The sequence below is a fragment of the Sapajus apella genome, unplaced genomic scaffold (assembly GCF_009761245.1).
Source record: "Sapajus apella isolate SASKATOON/1434 unplaced genomic scaffold, GSC_monkey_1.0 scaffold121, whole genome shotgun sequence".
NCBI classification, from domain to species: domain Eukaryota; kingdom Metazoa; phylum Chordata; class Mammalia; order Primates; family Cebidae; genus Sapajus; species Sapajus apella.
The window spans coordinates 3,115,575-3,132,646 of record NW_022437061.1 but is presented as its reverse complement, the minus strand read 5'-3'; the positions used below and the strand labels follow the sequence as shown (position 1 = coordinate 3,132,646).

General features: G+C 37.3%; 1 protein-coding gene across 2 annotated transcripts; it reads right to left on the bottom strand.

Moving 5' to 3' along the window:
* Positions 1 to 2,142: 2,142 nt before the first annotated feature.
* Positions 2,143 to 17,072, bottom strand: THAP6 (THAP domain containing 6). Of its 2 annotated transcripts, XM_032261026.1 has the most exons (5): positions 16,984 to 17,072; positions 15,959 to 16,058; positions 14,252 to 14,459; positions 10,600 to 10,725; positions 2,143 to 5,208 (listed from the first exon to the last, which is right to left on the bottom strand). In XM_032261026.1, the coding sequence occupies exons 2-5, from the start codon at positions 16,036 to 16,038 to the stop codon at positions 4,954 to 4,956; spliced, it is 669 nt and encodes a 222-aa protein (XP_032116917.1). In that variant the 5' UTR covers positions 16,039 to 16,058; positions 16,984 to 17,072; the 3' UTR covers positions 2,143 to 4,953. The 2 variants fall into 2 exon arrangements, with proteins under 2 accessions (XP_032116917.1, XP_032116918.1); XM_032261027.1 differs by lacking the exon at positions 15,959 to 16,058 and having other exon boundaries at positions 3,427 to 5,208.

Below are 17,072 nucleotides of genomic sequence, written 5' to 3'. Positions count from 1 at the left end.
CCTTACTGTATCTAAGAAGTAACTAACTTGCTTTTCATTTTACAGGCTCATAGGTGGACGGGAGTTGCCCTGTCTTGGATTAGACTTTGGACTGTGGACTTTTGAGTTAATGCTGAAATAAATTGAGACCTTGGGGAACTGTTGGGAAGGCATGATTGGTTACATGTGAAGATATGAGATTTGGGAGGGGCCAAGGATGGAATATGGTTTGGCTCTGTGTCCCCATTCAAATCTCATCTTGTAGCTCCCATAATTCCCATGTGTTGTAGGAGGGACCCAGTGGGAGATTATTGAATCATGGGGGCAGGTCTTTCCTGTGCCATTCTGGTGATAGTGAATGGGTCCCATGAGATCTAATGGTTTAAAAAAAAATGGGAGTTTCTCTGCAGAAGCTCTTTTTGCCTGCCACCATTTCACCTAAGATGTGACTTGCTCCTCCTTGTCTTCTGCCATGATTGTGAGGCCTCCCCAGCCATGTGGAACTGTAAGTCCATTAAATGTCTTTCTTTTGTAAATTACCCAGTCTAGGGTATGTCTTTATCAGAAGGGTGAAAACGGACTAAGGCTTCTTTGCCCTAACTCAGGACAAGTTTGAAAGGTCATCTGTGTTGAGGTCCCCAAAAGCACCCACAAGTTTGATGATTCACTAGAAGGACTCACAGAATTCAGCATATAGTTGTACTCAAGGCTATGATTATAGCAAAAGGATACAGAAAAGCAAAATCAGCTAAGGCAAAAGGCACATGGTACAAAGTCTAGAGGAAACCAGGTGTAGTTTCTGAGTTCTTCCTCAGTGTAATCACACAGGACACATTTAAGTCTTATAGCACTGAACTGTGACAATACGGAAGCTCATTAAAGATTCAATGTCCAAGGTTTTATTTGGGACTGGTCGAACAGGCCTGTTTACGTAACACATTGCCAAATCCAGACTCCCAGAAGGAAAGTAGGTATTCAGCCTAAACCACATTGTCTGTACAAACAGTCTGGCACAGTGAGCTGCTCTTATGAGTTAGGGAATGGTGGGAGCCCTCCCCAAATCCAAGTTCCCAGATGTCACTCAAGAACCAACCTTGCAACCTTGCAGGCGTTTCCGAGGATAGCAGTCTCATGCCTATGCTAACTCATTTTTGTGTACTACCCCAGTTTCAGTTTCCTGTGGGGCTCACTAAGGTGCTACCTTTATAGACCTATAAGATAGACATGAGTGGCGGCCTCCATCATCTCTTTTCATTTAATTCACCATTCTGGTCCCTCCAAAATTTAGACAGATCCTGCAAGATGACAGTTGGACTAAGGAAAATTCAACCGACTAGTAGCCCTGATTATGGCTGCTGTGCCAGATGTGGCATCTTTGTTAGAAGAGATTAACATGGCTATGGGTAGATGCCATACAACCACTGATCTGGTGGGTGCCTGCTTTTCCATCCCTGTTAAAGGATAAGAAACAGCTCACAATCACATGAAAAAAAACAAAACAAAACAGTAAACATATGTAGTCTTGTTCCCAAGGCAATGTTAATGATCTTGCTTCTGTTATAATTGAAATAATCTAGACCAGACAGACATTCTATGGAAAATCACTTAGTTCATTTTACTGATGGATTATGTTAATCCAATGGGATGACTAGTTAATTGGAAGGCTTGATAAAGCATATGTGCTCCAGAGGGTGAGATAAAACTCATGAAATTCAGGGGCCTGTAACATCACTAAAATTTGCAGGGAGAAGTGTCCATTGATTTGGGGCATGCTAAGACATCCCCTCTCAAGTAAGAGACAAATTATTACAATTTGCACGTTCCACTATGAATAAGAAAGCACAATGCTTGACAGGCCTCTTTGAGTTCTAAAGGCAGTATATTTCACACCTAGGGATACTGCTTTCCCTTATACACTGGGTAACACCAAATCTGCTAGTTTTGAGTGAGGGCCAAAGCAGAAAAGGGCTCTATGGTAGGTCCATATTGTGCCGAAAGCTGGCCTGCTATGTGGGCCATCTGAACTTGCAGACCCCATATTAGAGTTATATTGGTGGAGGGAAAAGACGTGGAAGAAATTAGAGCAAAACCTCTATGTATATACTCTTCATGTTTCTCTGCTCATTTTATTGAATAACTCAATGTATAAAACCACGTAACACATTACTGGAGAAAATGTTTTATTTTTCAAATAAATAATGGGAAATAATGGATTTTCTATCTCTCAATTATTTCTGTAATAATTTTATCTTTTTATTAAAACCAAACATATATTTAAGACATTTCACCTTTTCTCAAATTAGACTATGGTATAACTGTAATTATCACTAGCAACCGAAGTCTATTTCCAGAAATTTAAACTTGATGTAGAGAAAAATTCCACATATCAAGTGTTTCGTACCTGACTTTTGGTGCTGAGGTTGAACTGTTATACTGTGTTCCTGGCTCTAGAGGCCACGCCTAGCTTTTAAAGCAAAGTAGAATGAACCCTTGGGTCAGCCTTGGCTGCCAGAGGAACTTCTGGAGTGGGAAGACTTGGGTTTTGCTTTATACAGGACAGTTCTTTCCCGGGCTAGGCTGGAATCTCTGAGAACAGAGGGCTGAGATACATACTATGTTTAGGCATTTGTTTGGAGCAGCAGGGAGGACCTTATTTTTAATCTCAGATTTCTATCAGTAATTGTTTTCCTTTCAGAATAAAGAGAAAATGGGCAGCTCTGGGTCCTTAATGATACCAATATTTTGCCCGTGGTTATTTATTTCTCAGTTATACTAGGTCCAGTGAAAAAGAAGACAAGAACTGAGTATACTACGAATATAAGTAGTAAAAGTGACTGTGGCAATTTTGATAGTGGCAGACTGGGATTTTACTCTTGGCAATGTCTTCTAGGCTTGGTGTATTCTAAGCAGCCAGTAGACTGCTAGATTTCAGACATACTGTGTTTGGATCTACCCTCTTACTTTTCTCCATTGTCCACTGACTTACTTTAATTTACATACTCACAATAGGATGAGGGAAAAATAATCTCTATTCAAAACATTTCCATAAAACCTAAGATCATACCCAAACTTTCCATTAGGGTATCTACTTATTAAGTCAAAATTAAGTAACTAAAATAAATAATGGGTAACTTAAAATAAGAGGTTTTTTATTTTTAAGATGGAGTCTTGTTCTGTTTCCCAGGCTGGAGTGCAGCGGCATGATCTTGGCTCACTGCAACCTCTGCCTCCTGGGTTCAAGCAATTCTCTTGCCCCAGCCTCCTAAGTAGCTGGGATTACAGTCATGTGCCACCATGCCTGGGTAATTTTTTTTGTATTTTTAGTAGAGATGGGGTTTCACCATGTTGGCCAGGCTGGATTTGAACTCCTGACCTCAAGTGATCCGTATCCCTCGGCCTCCCAAAATGCCAGGATTACAGGCATGAGCCACTGTGCCTGGTCAGGGCTTTTTTTTTTTTCCAGGTAGGAGAAAGATATGGCCTCAGTGATTTCCTCTTAGCATAAAGCTGATCTTGCAGATATGAGTTAAATCCCATTTAGAGGGAAGGTTTGGAATCCTACATAAAAGTGTAACATGCATTAAAACAGAAAATTCTTAAATACAAAAAATTCAAGTGACCATATCTTAACTAATATTAATGTAATACAAAATTACAATAAACAAATAAGCACAAAATGCATTTCAATTTTTGTTACTACGATGAAACAACTGATACTCACATTCTAACTGCTACAGCATGGACTTCTGAATGAGGTTCATGTATGTATACGTGCTTCTAAGTAGAGTGTGGCTTTGGCAAATGGTTTTTATTCTAACCCACAGTATTTATGACTATAATTTAAGTTGCCTTTGGTAAGGAATTATGAGAAAAGCTAAATTTATGACACTTGGATCAATTAGGAAATAACAAGGAATTATTCTTTTGCATATTCGGTAAGAAGCTATTCTAAAGCTGCTGTTTTAATAACCCATTTCTCTAAATAAAATCCCTTGGACAATAATCTACTCCCCTAATTAAAATATTCTAATCCTTTCACTCCAATTCCTATTTCAACTGCAAGAGCCACAATTATTATTTTTAGTGGTTTCTTTTATATTTTGTATTTTTAAAAAATGTCGGCAATACTACTTTAGATATAAAATACAAAGCAGCATTTAAAGTATAGAGCTAGTGCTGGCATTCAGATTTTAGATATGCCTTTATGATGAAATAGTCATGAAGCAAAGCGTTCAGACCTGTCAGAGCAACTAACCATTTACAAATCAGATTTATGACATTTTTTATCTCTTAAAGCTATTCTGGTTTACATCAAAGTGCTTCTAGTGAGGAGGAATGATGTACTGTACTGAAAACTGAGACTTCACGAGGGGTCTTCTTAAATTGGCTCTGAACAATTTTAAAAGCCAATAGATCTTCATCATGTGTTATTCTCAGAGTCAATACCACAGGAAGCCTTGTAAAACGATCCTTTGGTATTACTGATAGCTAAAGCACCTTGGACTGAATCCAAGATGGATATGTATTGTAAATGAATTGTGCTTTGTAGTAAAATGCATTTAAAGTAAAATTCAATGAACTTACCATAAAGCACATGTAAGTAAAGGTACTCCTTTGAAGCCAAAAATCTGATGTTGCTGGAGAAGTGTCAAATTTCTTCTACTATAGTTTAATGTGACTAATTTGACATCATTTCTTTAGCTCTGTGACATTTTCTTGAGAGTTTAACATCTTACAATAGTGACCCGGCACTAGTATAGGTCTATAAAAACATAATTGTCACAAGTCACACAAATACATAATTATAACAAATTTCTGCATACTTTCAAAAAAGTCTTTGGATAACAACTATAATGCATAATGCTCAGAGAATCCAAAGCGGCACTTTAAATGATGGATATTATTTACTGATGGTAAATGAGATTTTCTAAAAATTTGTACCAATGACAATTTTAGGTAGAACATGAAATTATTTCATGAAATATAGTCCCGTTCTATGCTCTCCTGACAACACTCCCAACAGAAAGCATCCAGTCTATTTGCTGTTTCTTGGCTGATCAGACATTCATCCTTTAATTCCCTGATTGTCTTCCTCAGTGATTTCTGAAAACGTTTTTCTCGGTCTAAAACATTCCGTAGACTTTCCTTTGTATCCTCTAGCTCGGTGATCACATGATCTAATTTATGCTTAAGTTTCTTTGGACTGTCCATTACACTGTAGCTATGTTCCTAAAAACATAAACACCCAGTTATTAAATCAGACAGACATGTAGTTGGAAGAAAGCTCATAACTAAGCCTGAGATGTTTCTTCATTTATAATGCTTAGAGAACATCTTTAAGTTGGTGATATTTAGAGGTTTAAGGAATATGGGAAGAAGACGGGGCAGAAGCAAAATTTAGGGTGCTAAGGGCCTCCTTTTACTAAGGCCAGGCATACACAAGGTCTGCAGAATATTAGGAGCACTTATCTCTACGAACATCATGACACTTGCAATGTGTCCTATGGGTTTTGTTCCTTCAATGTGGTGCTGGTAAGTTTAATTTTTACCTATCAGACAAATTTAAATTAAGTTTTTAACTGGATTACTTTATTGGATGGCTATTTTGTTTTATAAGGTATGACAGGAAAAGAGTACTGCAGCAGGTTCTCAGGACCGGTGATGGGGATTTAGAGAGGACTCTGGTCTTGGAATTTTTCAGAGACAACTCCTCTCAGTATTTATTATGGTTATGCTTAAATTTGCTAGATATGCTTTTTTTCCTTCTTCATTTGAAAATAGGAAAAATAACACTGACATATTTTATAAAGGTACCATAAAATAATGTTGAAAAGCTATTATTTAATATTAAAATTAGTAACAGAGACTGAATTGACCCCTCCCTCAAAGAACCAACAAAGGCTTAAAAGACAGAAAAAAACAGCTTCTAGGATAATGGACATTTGGCAAGGATGGTAGCTATTGTGGACAGATGGGAAACAAAGAGGTGAGACCAAAGACTGCTCCAGCTAACTGCTTGAGAGAGTTTCTAGGCCTCAGGGCAAGGAGGGGAAACCCTGCAGAGCTTAGCAGACTGAGTTAAGTAGGTAGTGCAAAACATCCAGGGAGACCAAGGTGGCTATAGTTCACAGGATGAAGTACTAGGCAGGTGAGAGGTGCACAGAAAAAAACTCGAGATATTCAGAGGCTCCCCCTTGATGCCCCTGAGTATTCCATGGAGTAAGATCAGCACATCCATGTGAAAAACTACTCAAGGCTTGAGGAAAGAACAATCAGAGATTAAGAGTGCCCTGTGCTCACAGGGCATAGGCACTATCCCCACTAGCCAGACTTGAAAATGTCAAGATTCATGGACAGTAAGTATACAAAAGGGTTTTGCCTGCACAGTGAATAATAAATAGCCCTATCTGTTCTAGTTCTGTTAAACAAAGTAAAACCTGAAAGGGTCAAACAGTTTCTAACTAACTGTACCCCAGAATAATGCCCAAGAAAACAGGATACAAAAATATCATGGCATGTAAAATTTACCAGGCATGCAAATAAGCAGGAAAGCATTAGTCATACTGAGATACATCAATCAATGGAAACCAAGCTGAAACTGATAGAAATGTTAGAATTAGCAGACAATTAAGAAAGTTATTAAAATTGTACTCCATATATTCAAAAAGTTAAGTACATGAAAGATAAAAAAATACTCTACTAGAATATCTACAGATAACTACGATGTGTGAGGTAAAAAAATATACTGGCGAGAATGGCAATGTATTTTTTGAAATTTGACATTTCAGAAGAAAAGATTAGTGAATGTACATTTACAGTAATAGGAACTATCCAGTATGGACTAGAGAGAGAAAGGAGATAGAAAAAAAATAAAGCGTCAGCAACCTGTTGCACATTTCAGACAGCCTAATATACATGTGATTAGAATTCCTATGGGAGAGGAAAAATTGGGATAGAAAGAAATATTTGAAGAAATCATGGCAAAAATTTTTCCAAGTTTGACAAAAACTATAAACTGCTAAATAAAAAAGCTCAACAACAAAAATTTTTTTTTGAGACGGAGTTTCACTCTTGTTACCCAGGCTGGAGTGCAATGGCACAATCTTGACTCACTGCAACTTCTGCCTCCTGGGTTCAAGCGATTCTCCTGCCTCAGGCTCCCTACTAGCTGGATTACAGGTGCCTGCCACCACGCCCAGCTAATTTTGTATTTTTAATAGAGATGGGGTTTCTCCATGTTCATCAGGCTGGTCTCGAACTCCAAGGCTTAGGTGATCTACACACCATGGCCTCCCAAAGTGCTGGGATTACAGGCATGAACCACCATGCCTGGCTAAAAGCTCAACAAATCTTATCTTAAGCAGAAGAAACATGAAGAAAATGAAACCAAGGAATATCATCATCAGATTAGGCAAAAGCAGTAGAAAGAAAAAAATTCTTGTCCAGCACGGTGGTTCATGCCTGGCCCAGCACTTTGGAAGGCTGAGGCAGGGGGACTGCTTGAGCTTAGGAGTTTCAGACCAGCCTGGGCAACATGGAGAAATCTGGTCTGTACAAAAACATACAAAAATTAGCCTGGTATGGTGGCAGATGCTGATAAGTCCCAGCTACTCAGGAGGCTGAGGTAAGAGGATTGCTTGAGCCTGGGAGGTTGAGGCTGCAGTGAGTTGTGAATGTGCAGCTGCACTCCAGCATGGGTGATAGAATAAAAACCTGTCTCCAAAAATAAATAAATAAATAAAAAGTTTTTAAAAAGACAAAAACTCTTAAAAGCCAAGAAAAAAAAGTATTAGGTACAGAGAATAAATCTGACAATTAAATTTTTCATCAGAAACAGTGCATGTAAGAATACAGTAGGGCAACATTTTCAAAAATACCAAAACCAACTGCCCCTCCCCCAAAACTATTAACCTAGAATTTGATACCTAGTGAAAATGTCTTTCAAGAGCGAAGGGCAAACTTTTTAAGAAATAGAAATGTTGAAAGAATTCATCACTATTGGAAATTAACATTTTTATAGTTGCACTGTAGGAAATGTTTAAGTAAGTCATGTAGGTAAAATGATATCAGGTGGAAATATGGACTGACACAAAGGAATGAAAAGCCTTGGAAATGGCACCTACATGGTTAATATCAGATTTTTTTTTCTTATTATTCAAATCTCTTTAAAGAATAACTTACTGTTTAAACAAAAATAATAACAATAGGGCGTGGAGTCTGTAGCATATGTAAAAGTGAAATGCATGACAGCAATAGCACAAAGATTGAGAAAGGAAAAATGAAAGTATACAACTATAAGATTTTTGCATATGAAGTGGAATAATATCACTTTAACATAGTCTATGATAATTTAAAGATGCCGTAAACCTAAACACAGGCACACAGGCCAATGGACCAGAAAAGAGAATGCAGAAACAAATCCACACACCTATAGGTAACTCATTTTCAACAAAGGTGCCAAGAACATAAACTAGGGAAAAGACAGTCTCTTCAATAAATGGTGCTGGATATCCAAATGCAGAAAAATGAAACTAGACCCCTACTTCTTACAATATACAAAAATCAAATCAAAATGGATTAAAGAATTAAATCTAAGACCTCAAACTATGAAACAACTATAAGAAAACACTGTAGAAACTCTCCAGAACACTGGTCTGGGCAAATCTTTTTTTTTTTTTTCCTTTTTTGAGACAGGTTCTCACTTTGTTGCCCAAGCTGGAGTACAGGGGTGTGATCAAGCCCACTGCAGGCTTGATCTCCTGGGCTCTAGCGATCCTCCCACTCAGCCTCCTGAGTAGCTGGGACTATAGGCATATGCCACCATCCCCAGCTAATTTTTTTGTATTTTTGGTAAAGATGGGGTTTCACCATGTTTTCCAGGCTGGTCTCAAACTCCTGCCCTCAAGCGATCTACCCAGCTTGGCCTCCCAAAGTGCTGGGATTACAGGAATGAGCCACCATGCCTGGCCTAAAGATTTCTTCAGTAATACCCCACAATTACAGGCAACCAAAGCAAAAATGGACAAATGGTATCACGTCAAGTTAAAAAGTTTCCACACAGCAAAGAAACCAATCAACAAAGTGAAGAGAGAACCCACAGAATGGGACAAAATGTTTGCAAACTATCTATCCATCTGACAATGGACTGATAACCAGAATATATAAGGTGCTCAAAAAACTCAACAGGAAAGAAATCTAAAAATTTGATTAAACACTTGGCAAAACATCTGAATACACATTTCTCAAAATAATACATATGAATGACAAATAGGCATACGAAAAGGTACTCAACATCACTGATCATCAGAGAAATGCAAATCAAGTCAACAATGGGAAAATATCTCATGCCATTCAAAATGGCTTTTATCCCTAAAACAGGCAACAACAAATGCTGGCAAGGATGTGAAGAAAAAGGAACCCTGTACACTGTTGGGGTAAATTAGTACAACTACTATGGAGAACAGTTTGGGGGTTCCTCAAAAAACTAAAATAGAGCTACTGTATGATCCAGCAATCCCACTGCTGGGTGTATACCCAAAAGAAACGACATCATTCTATCAAAGGGATATCTGCACTCCCATGCTTGGTGCAGCTCTTTCACAATAGCTGATATTTGGAAGCAATCTAAGTGTCCATCAACAGATGAACGGATAAAGAAAATGTGGCACTTAAGCACCATAGAGCACTATTGAACCATTAAAAAAATGAAATTCAGACATTTGCAACAACATGGATGGAACTGGAGGACATCATTATGTTAAGTAAAATAAGCCAGACACCGAAAGACAAACATTACATCTTTTCACTTATTTGCAGGATCTAAAAATCAAAACAAATTGAACCCACAGAGATAGGAGAGTAAAATGATGATTATGAGAGGCTGGTAAGCGTGGTGGGTGGGGGGAAGTGGGGGATGGTTAATGGGTACAGAAATTTAGTTAGGCAGACTGAATTAAGATCTAGTATTTGATAGTACAACAGGGTGACTATAGCCAACAATAATTTATTATATATTTAAAAATAACTAAAAGTATAATTGGATTTTTTTGTAACATAAAGGATAAATGCTTAATGTGACAGATACCATATTTGCCCTGATGTGGTTATTATGTGTTGTATACCTATATATGTCTCATGTATCCTATAAATATACATACTTACTATGTACCCACAAAAATAAAAAAAAGATTATTATAAAGCTGTATTAATCAAGATAGTAAAAGAGATCTACATTCCATGCTTGCCTCTAACATGAACAAGCAATGAGATAAATAAATAAATGCAAGCTTGAATACTCTGTATGTGTATGACGGAGAAAACTTAAAAAGAAATAGCTATTTTTTATTACATATTTCATATAGAAATTATAGCAGTTAAAGGGAAGAATTAATTATTTCCTTGGTAGAAATATCCTTCCAGAAGCTTTCTTCAATTAACTACATTATGTAACCAAAGGATTAACTATCTCTATTTTGCTGTTGCATATATATAAATTACAATGACCCTAGGAAGCAATATTAACCCCTGGATTTTGCTAGGATTCTGAAAAATTTGATTCTAGTGGAGAGGATATATTCATCTTAAAAGTATTAACATGAGCTCAGTAAGTCATTTACTTACAAAAATGAACTGGGATTGGAATTCTTCAATACATGAGGAAGAACCGACAAGATGGTGATTGTAGTTAGTGGCTGGAAGGGTTTTGAGGCTGAAGTTTTTTCTACAATGAAGCTTTTCTCTTTTCCCCTGTTAAGAATAGTTAGTAACAATCATTGAGACATTTTTGTCCTTTCTTACATTTTTTATCCTTCTTAACTTTTACAGTGACGTTAATACCACATTTCTTTTCATGGAAATTGCTTTTAAAAGTCAGTAAATTCTACCAGATAATTTTAAAAGAACTTCCTGAAAACAACTCTAAGCTTCATCTAAAAACACAAATTCTCCTAAAAAGGAAGAGCATAGGAGGTTACACCCTACAAGCTATTAACACAGTAACAATAATTAAAATAGTATGCTCCTTTCTTAGGACTAGATAGAAAAACCTAGAAATAGATCATCAAGCAGATAGATGCCTTTAGGATAAAGGTGGCATTCTAAATAAGTAGAGTAAGGCCACAAATCATGTAAAAATCAACTAATTGAGAAAAGCAGTTATATCCTTTAATATAATAAAGCACAATGAAATTCCATGTACTGAAAATTTATGTAAAAAAGAAAACTACGAGGAAGTAGAAAAAATACAGAGAATATTTATATAATCTTAAAGTGAGGAAGCTAATCTCATATAACAAGAGAAAACACAGAATTGACTACATTTAAAAAAAGCCTGAATTTCAAAGAATATAACAGAATAAACCCATGCCATAGCTAGAACTGAAGAAAAACAATAAAAAATAACCAGGAAGGAATGTAGGAGAAAGGGGAGAAAAAAAAGGAACTGCAACGTAGATGGCAGTTAAATGATTCCTATCCTCAACAGCCAGTGTTTTTACAAAACAGCATAGAAAAAGATAATAGAAGGGGACCTGAATAAGTAACTCACAAAAGAATACAAATATCCAATAAACTCATGAAAAAACGTAGACATGCATGAGTATTCATAAATAGATTAAAACATTAAGATGCCATTTTGCCCATCAATTTCAGCAAAGTTTACAAATGCAACTTATACCAAGGATTATACCAAGGGTAGGTAGACATTGTTATGCATAGCTAGTAGGGGGAGTAGATTGGTGCAAGCTTTCTAATGAGATTTTCTCTAATGAGACTTTGGAAGATCTTTATCAAAAGCTAATCTTTAAAAATGTATATAATCTTTGATCCAACCATTTTATTTGCAGGATTTAGTTCAAGGAAATAAGGATATGAGCCAGCTAGAATAGTGTTCATTTTAGTGCTGTTTAAAATAAGGAAAGTTGACAGCCTATACACATTATTAAAGATTGATTATATATACTATTTTTTATATGTAGGATCAACTGCTATATGGTCAGTAAAAATGGTCTATAAAATTGATACCACTAACTACTGTTAAGGTTATGGAATGAAAGGAACTCTTATATGCTGATAGCGGGACTATAAATTTGCAAAAGCACTCTGGAAAACTATGGCTATGGCAATATATACTCAAGCTGAACATCCACATCGCCAGAACCTAGTAATTCCCACTTCTAATTGAAGCATATATATACCCTATAGAAATGTGTATATAAATGCAACCAAAAGACATGTCCCAAAATGTTCAGAACTACACAACAGCCCTAATGTGAAAAACCACACCAACGTTTATCAATAGTAGCATGAAGAAATTAGTTTATTTGTACAATGGAATACTATATAGCAAAGAAAATAAATGGACCGGTATCTCAAGCTACAATGTGGATGACTCACACAAGATGTTGAGCTAAAGAAGCCAGAGTACATACTGTAGACAGGACTCCATTTATATAATTGACAGTGATACAAGTCAAGACAGTAGTTACTTTCGGGGGGTAGTGACTGGGAAAGCATATGAGGGAGGCTTCTGGGGCACTTATAATGTTTTATATCTTGGTCTGAGGGGAGTGACATGATTGTACTCACTTTTTGAAAACTCACTGATTTGTACACTTATAAATAAGGGTCTATAAATATGTTTTACTTCAATATAAAGTTTAGTTAAAAAAAGTGACAGTCTATATAGGTTTCTCTTAAACATGTGATCCATAGATCTGCAGCACAGAGTAGGATGCTTGTTAGAAAGTACACTCCAACTTACTGAATCAAATACTCTGGAAGATGTAAGAGTCTGTATTTTAAACAAACTCGCTGGATAATCTTTATGTAGGCTAAAGCTTGAAAGCTATGGTTGTAGGAAAATACTTAATGTCATGGAGAATAGGAGTTAATAGTGAACTCTGAAGCCAAAATGCCTGGAATCAAATCTAGCCTCTGTCACTTAATAGAGGTGTGACCCTGGGGAAGGCATTCTAGCTCTCTGGGCCTCAGTGTTTTCAAGTGATAAAATGAAAATAATAATAGTACTTACCTCACATGTTCTTTCAAAGATTGAGTTAATAGATATGTAAAGTACTTGGAATAACACCTGGCACACAGTACACACTAAGTTAAAAAACCCAATAAAGCAAAGAAAGGAAAAGATACAGAGTGTAATTCTATTTCTAGAAGGTTATCTATATAAATACAGATGAATTTATATAAAGCATATATACAAATCATTACAAAGATATAGATCAAAGTGTTCAGAGTATTATTTATAGATTATGTGATTATTATCTTTATGTTATTTTTCCTCCTATTTTCTAAAATGAAAAATTTGTTATAAGGAAATCAGTATTTTTTGAAAGTCAGTAAGTTACGGCTTATTTGATTTGTTATACCCATATTTCTCAAGTTAAGGTCCTCTTAACATTGTATAGCTAGATGATACCTTGGTAGTAGGAAAAAAACAAAAGCCCTAGAGCAACTTTCCCAAGATACTGTATATTTATTAGTATAAAAGAAAGTGAGGCATTCTACAAAATGACCAACTGCAAAAAGTGAGCAGGACTGCATGAGGGCAGGTATACTTCTGGCTACTTTTCTTGTTTTTAGCTGCCAGGAAGGAGATCCCTTTCAATGGAGGCTCTCCTTGAATTTTCCACCTTGGATAAATCAATCAGTCTACAGGTTCTAGAAATTCACTTTCAGGTACATAAAGTCAAGAGAACTACTGAGAGTGAGGCAGCCAACCCATGGGAGTATTCCCGAGAAAAAACACAGAATTCAATTAGCGTTTACTTATTCAACTGTTCTACCTTCTTTTCCTGACCTTTTCTTCTCCTGTTCTTATCTCTCTTTTTTGGTTTTCTTCCTTTTGATCCTACCTAGACTTTAAGCTTGCATGTATGTGGCTCTTACAAGTACTTTAGTCCTGTTAGTGGTTCTGCTCTTGACTTCTGTCCCAGTGTTAAGGACTGCCAATTAGGAACGTCAGTTTTACATTCTTATGTTAACTTCCATTTTTAGACAAAAATCTCGAGTTATGCTAATTCCTAAAGTCAGTCCACTTCACCAAACCTTAGTAATGTACAAATATTTATGAGTGGTTACTGGTAAAATACTCCTACTATGCATTACAAAAGTTGAAGATGCAGTCTACAAATTTAAAAACTTCAAGAATGGACTTCAAATGAATAAGCAGACAATAAATATGTTAGCAAGAGTGGTGAAGGTTCTTCAACAGTATAAAAAGTGAGCAATGATGGTAAGTAGTATCTCATAAACAAACCTGTAGGTGATATGGAGAATCAAAGATAGAAGGTATGACTCCAGGCTTCAGTTTAATGTTTGGAGCACTTCTGTCAAAATCTGTCTTCTTAAAGTGCCTCGAACACAACACATCTCCTTTTTTAGGCTCCCAAATGCCGGCTGCATTCACATCAAGTCTTTTCATTGCTAATACCCATTTCCTTTTGATGTTTTCATCTGTGGGGAATCTAGAAAAAAATACAAAAAATATTTTAAAATCAAATGCCATTAATATATAATTGAATTAAAGCTGTCATACAATTGTAACTAAATTGATTTGTTAACTTTTTTTTTTTTGAGACAGAGTCTCACTCTGTCACCCAGGCTGGAGTGCAGTGGCTTGACCTTGGCTCACTGCAACCTCTACCTCCCAGGTTCAAGCAAGTCTTCTGGCTCAGCCTCCCAAGTAGCTGGGATTACAGGCACAGGCCACCACACCCAGCTAGTTTTTGTATTTTTAGTAGGGGTGGGGTTTTACTGTGTTGGCCAGGCTGGTCTCGAACTTCTGACCTCAAGTGATCCACCTGCTTCGGCCTCCCAAAGTGCTGGGATTACAGGTGTGAGCCACTGTTATTAGTCTTGAGAATTACAATATTTAGGAAACCATAATTCATGCTTTTGTAACTTTCAGTTTTAATATTCAGATTTTTGTGCCAATCATGCTGCAGATACATGGCCCTCGTTTCAATTTTTCTCATATTATAAGAAAGAAAAGTTTCAGTGGATATTAGCATCTTATAGTAAGATCCACAATTGAAGATATTTATTCATCTATAGATGATAAAAGAATTATCACTTAGGCCTTTTCCTATCTGAAATGATACCCAGAATTCAATAAAAAGGGCCCATTGTAATTCCGTTCCTCTTCAGCACCAGAAAATTGCTTGGTACAGCATACACAGCAGGTCTACAGATGCCCAATGAAAGAATGAAGAGAATAGCTGCAGAGTATGGAGTTCTGGAGATCAGAGCTATTTTGAGAGATTTGAAGGCCAATAGCCATATCTTACTCAATTTTCAAGCTGATTCAAATTTTTCTGAAATAAGGTAGGTAATATATGCTCATTTTTGATTTCCTTATATCTAACAAAGTAGCTCAGAGATCTTTCTCTAACACATAGCACAGTGCCTGGCACAAAAGCAGCAAAATAAACCTTTAGCAAGTGAATGATTACTAGATCTTACTCTCTCACTCACTCTTTCATGGCTTTCAGGAGAATGGCTAAAATATGAAACTAAAATCACCTTGATTTATTTGCAACACATATAAAGATCTCTTGGTCTGAACTTGTAATTTATGTTTTTTCCTACAACCTATGCTTGATCTATTTTTAATTAGAAAGAGCAATATATCTTAGCAAAGCTCCTTCATTCACACTGTAAACTACATGAAAACAACATTGAATTTCTTTGGCAGTATGACAAAATGCAAAGTAATAATGTTAGCAAAAGTGAGCCTTATGGTATTTTTTTGTAAACCAGTCTCTGATACCTTGGCAGGTATCTTAAAACGTTTAAACTAAATTATAAACATGTAGAGGCATCACGATGTCACTTCAAATTTAACAAAAAGGGTATTTAAAAAGGATTTGGGAACTAAAGTTCAAAACTGAAGACTTAAGTAGAACTGTCTTTTGCTTTTTATAACATGGCCAAAGTATTTGGCTTAACTACAGCAAAATCTTACACGTGAAATGTCAGTCCTTTTAACTTCGAATTTGGCAAACACCGAGAAGCACATCCAATGGCGGAGCAGCATTTCACCATTTTAGCAACTCATAACAGAACTGAAAGAAAATTAGAATGTTAAGAGTCAGTAACTGGAAAGCTGAAGGGGACATTTTTCTCTTCCCAGCGTTTTAGGAAACATGAAATCAGGTTAGAAAGCCAAAGACAAATAGCTTCTTCTAACACCTGCAGCTTTGCTTAGAACATTTTCCAGCGTCTTGGCTCTTTAACAAGGTGAAACATATTTAGCTATGTACCCTGAGGCATCTGATTTCCATTTTGTCGGCCTGTACACCTCTCTTCTACCTTCTAATGGGTACCATGTTCTCTGTGCCACAAAGCCTTTTGCACACTAACTCCTACTCATCTTTCAGCCCTCAGCTTGCATCGCTTCCCCAAGGAAACCTTCCCTGACTCTTGAAACCCAGATTAAATCAGAGCTCCTCTAATACTAGCTCTCACAGGACACACACTTCTTCTTCCCAGCACTTTTCCAAATTGTAACTACATTTATTGCAGTGACTGCTCTTATTAATGTCTTCCTCCTCCAGCAGTCTTGTTAGTTTCATGAGGGCATGGTGGAGTGTGTCTATTTTTTCTCACTTTTTGTCCTCATGGTTTAGCTGGTGACTGGCAATAGTGAATGTTAGTACATACTTTGAATGAACAGCAAGTAAACGGGAAAGGGAGGAAGCAAGGGGCACTTCGAGGTGCTAGCGAGTGCCCTGGCGTCCAAGAGCTGCGCGCGGGACCCACAGAGCCCAGGGCCCGGGCCGAGCTCCGCCCCTTTCTGCAGGTCCCCGCCACCCGGGAGAGAGGGAGGGGCCGCCCTGTCACAGGTAACGATGCGCCCCGAGAGCGTCCATTCCTCAGGGGCCAACCAATGTCTCCGCGCCGCTGCAGCCCACCTCGCGCCGAACCACGCCCTGAGATTTCGGCGGGTAGCGATGGGGGGAAAAGAAGAGGCAACCTAAGAGTTATTACCGTTAGCAGCGAAGACTGCGACTAACGTCAACGACGGAGACTGCGTCTGCCCTCGCTTCCGCCTCGTAGTCCCGGGAACCGGAAATCCG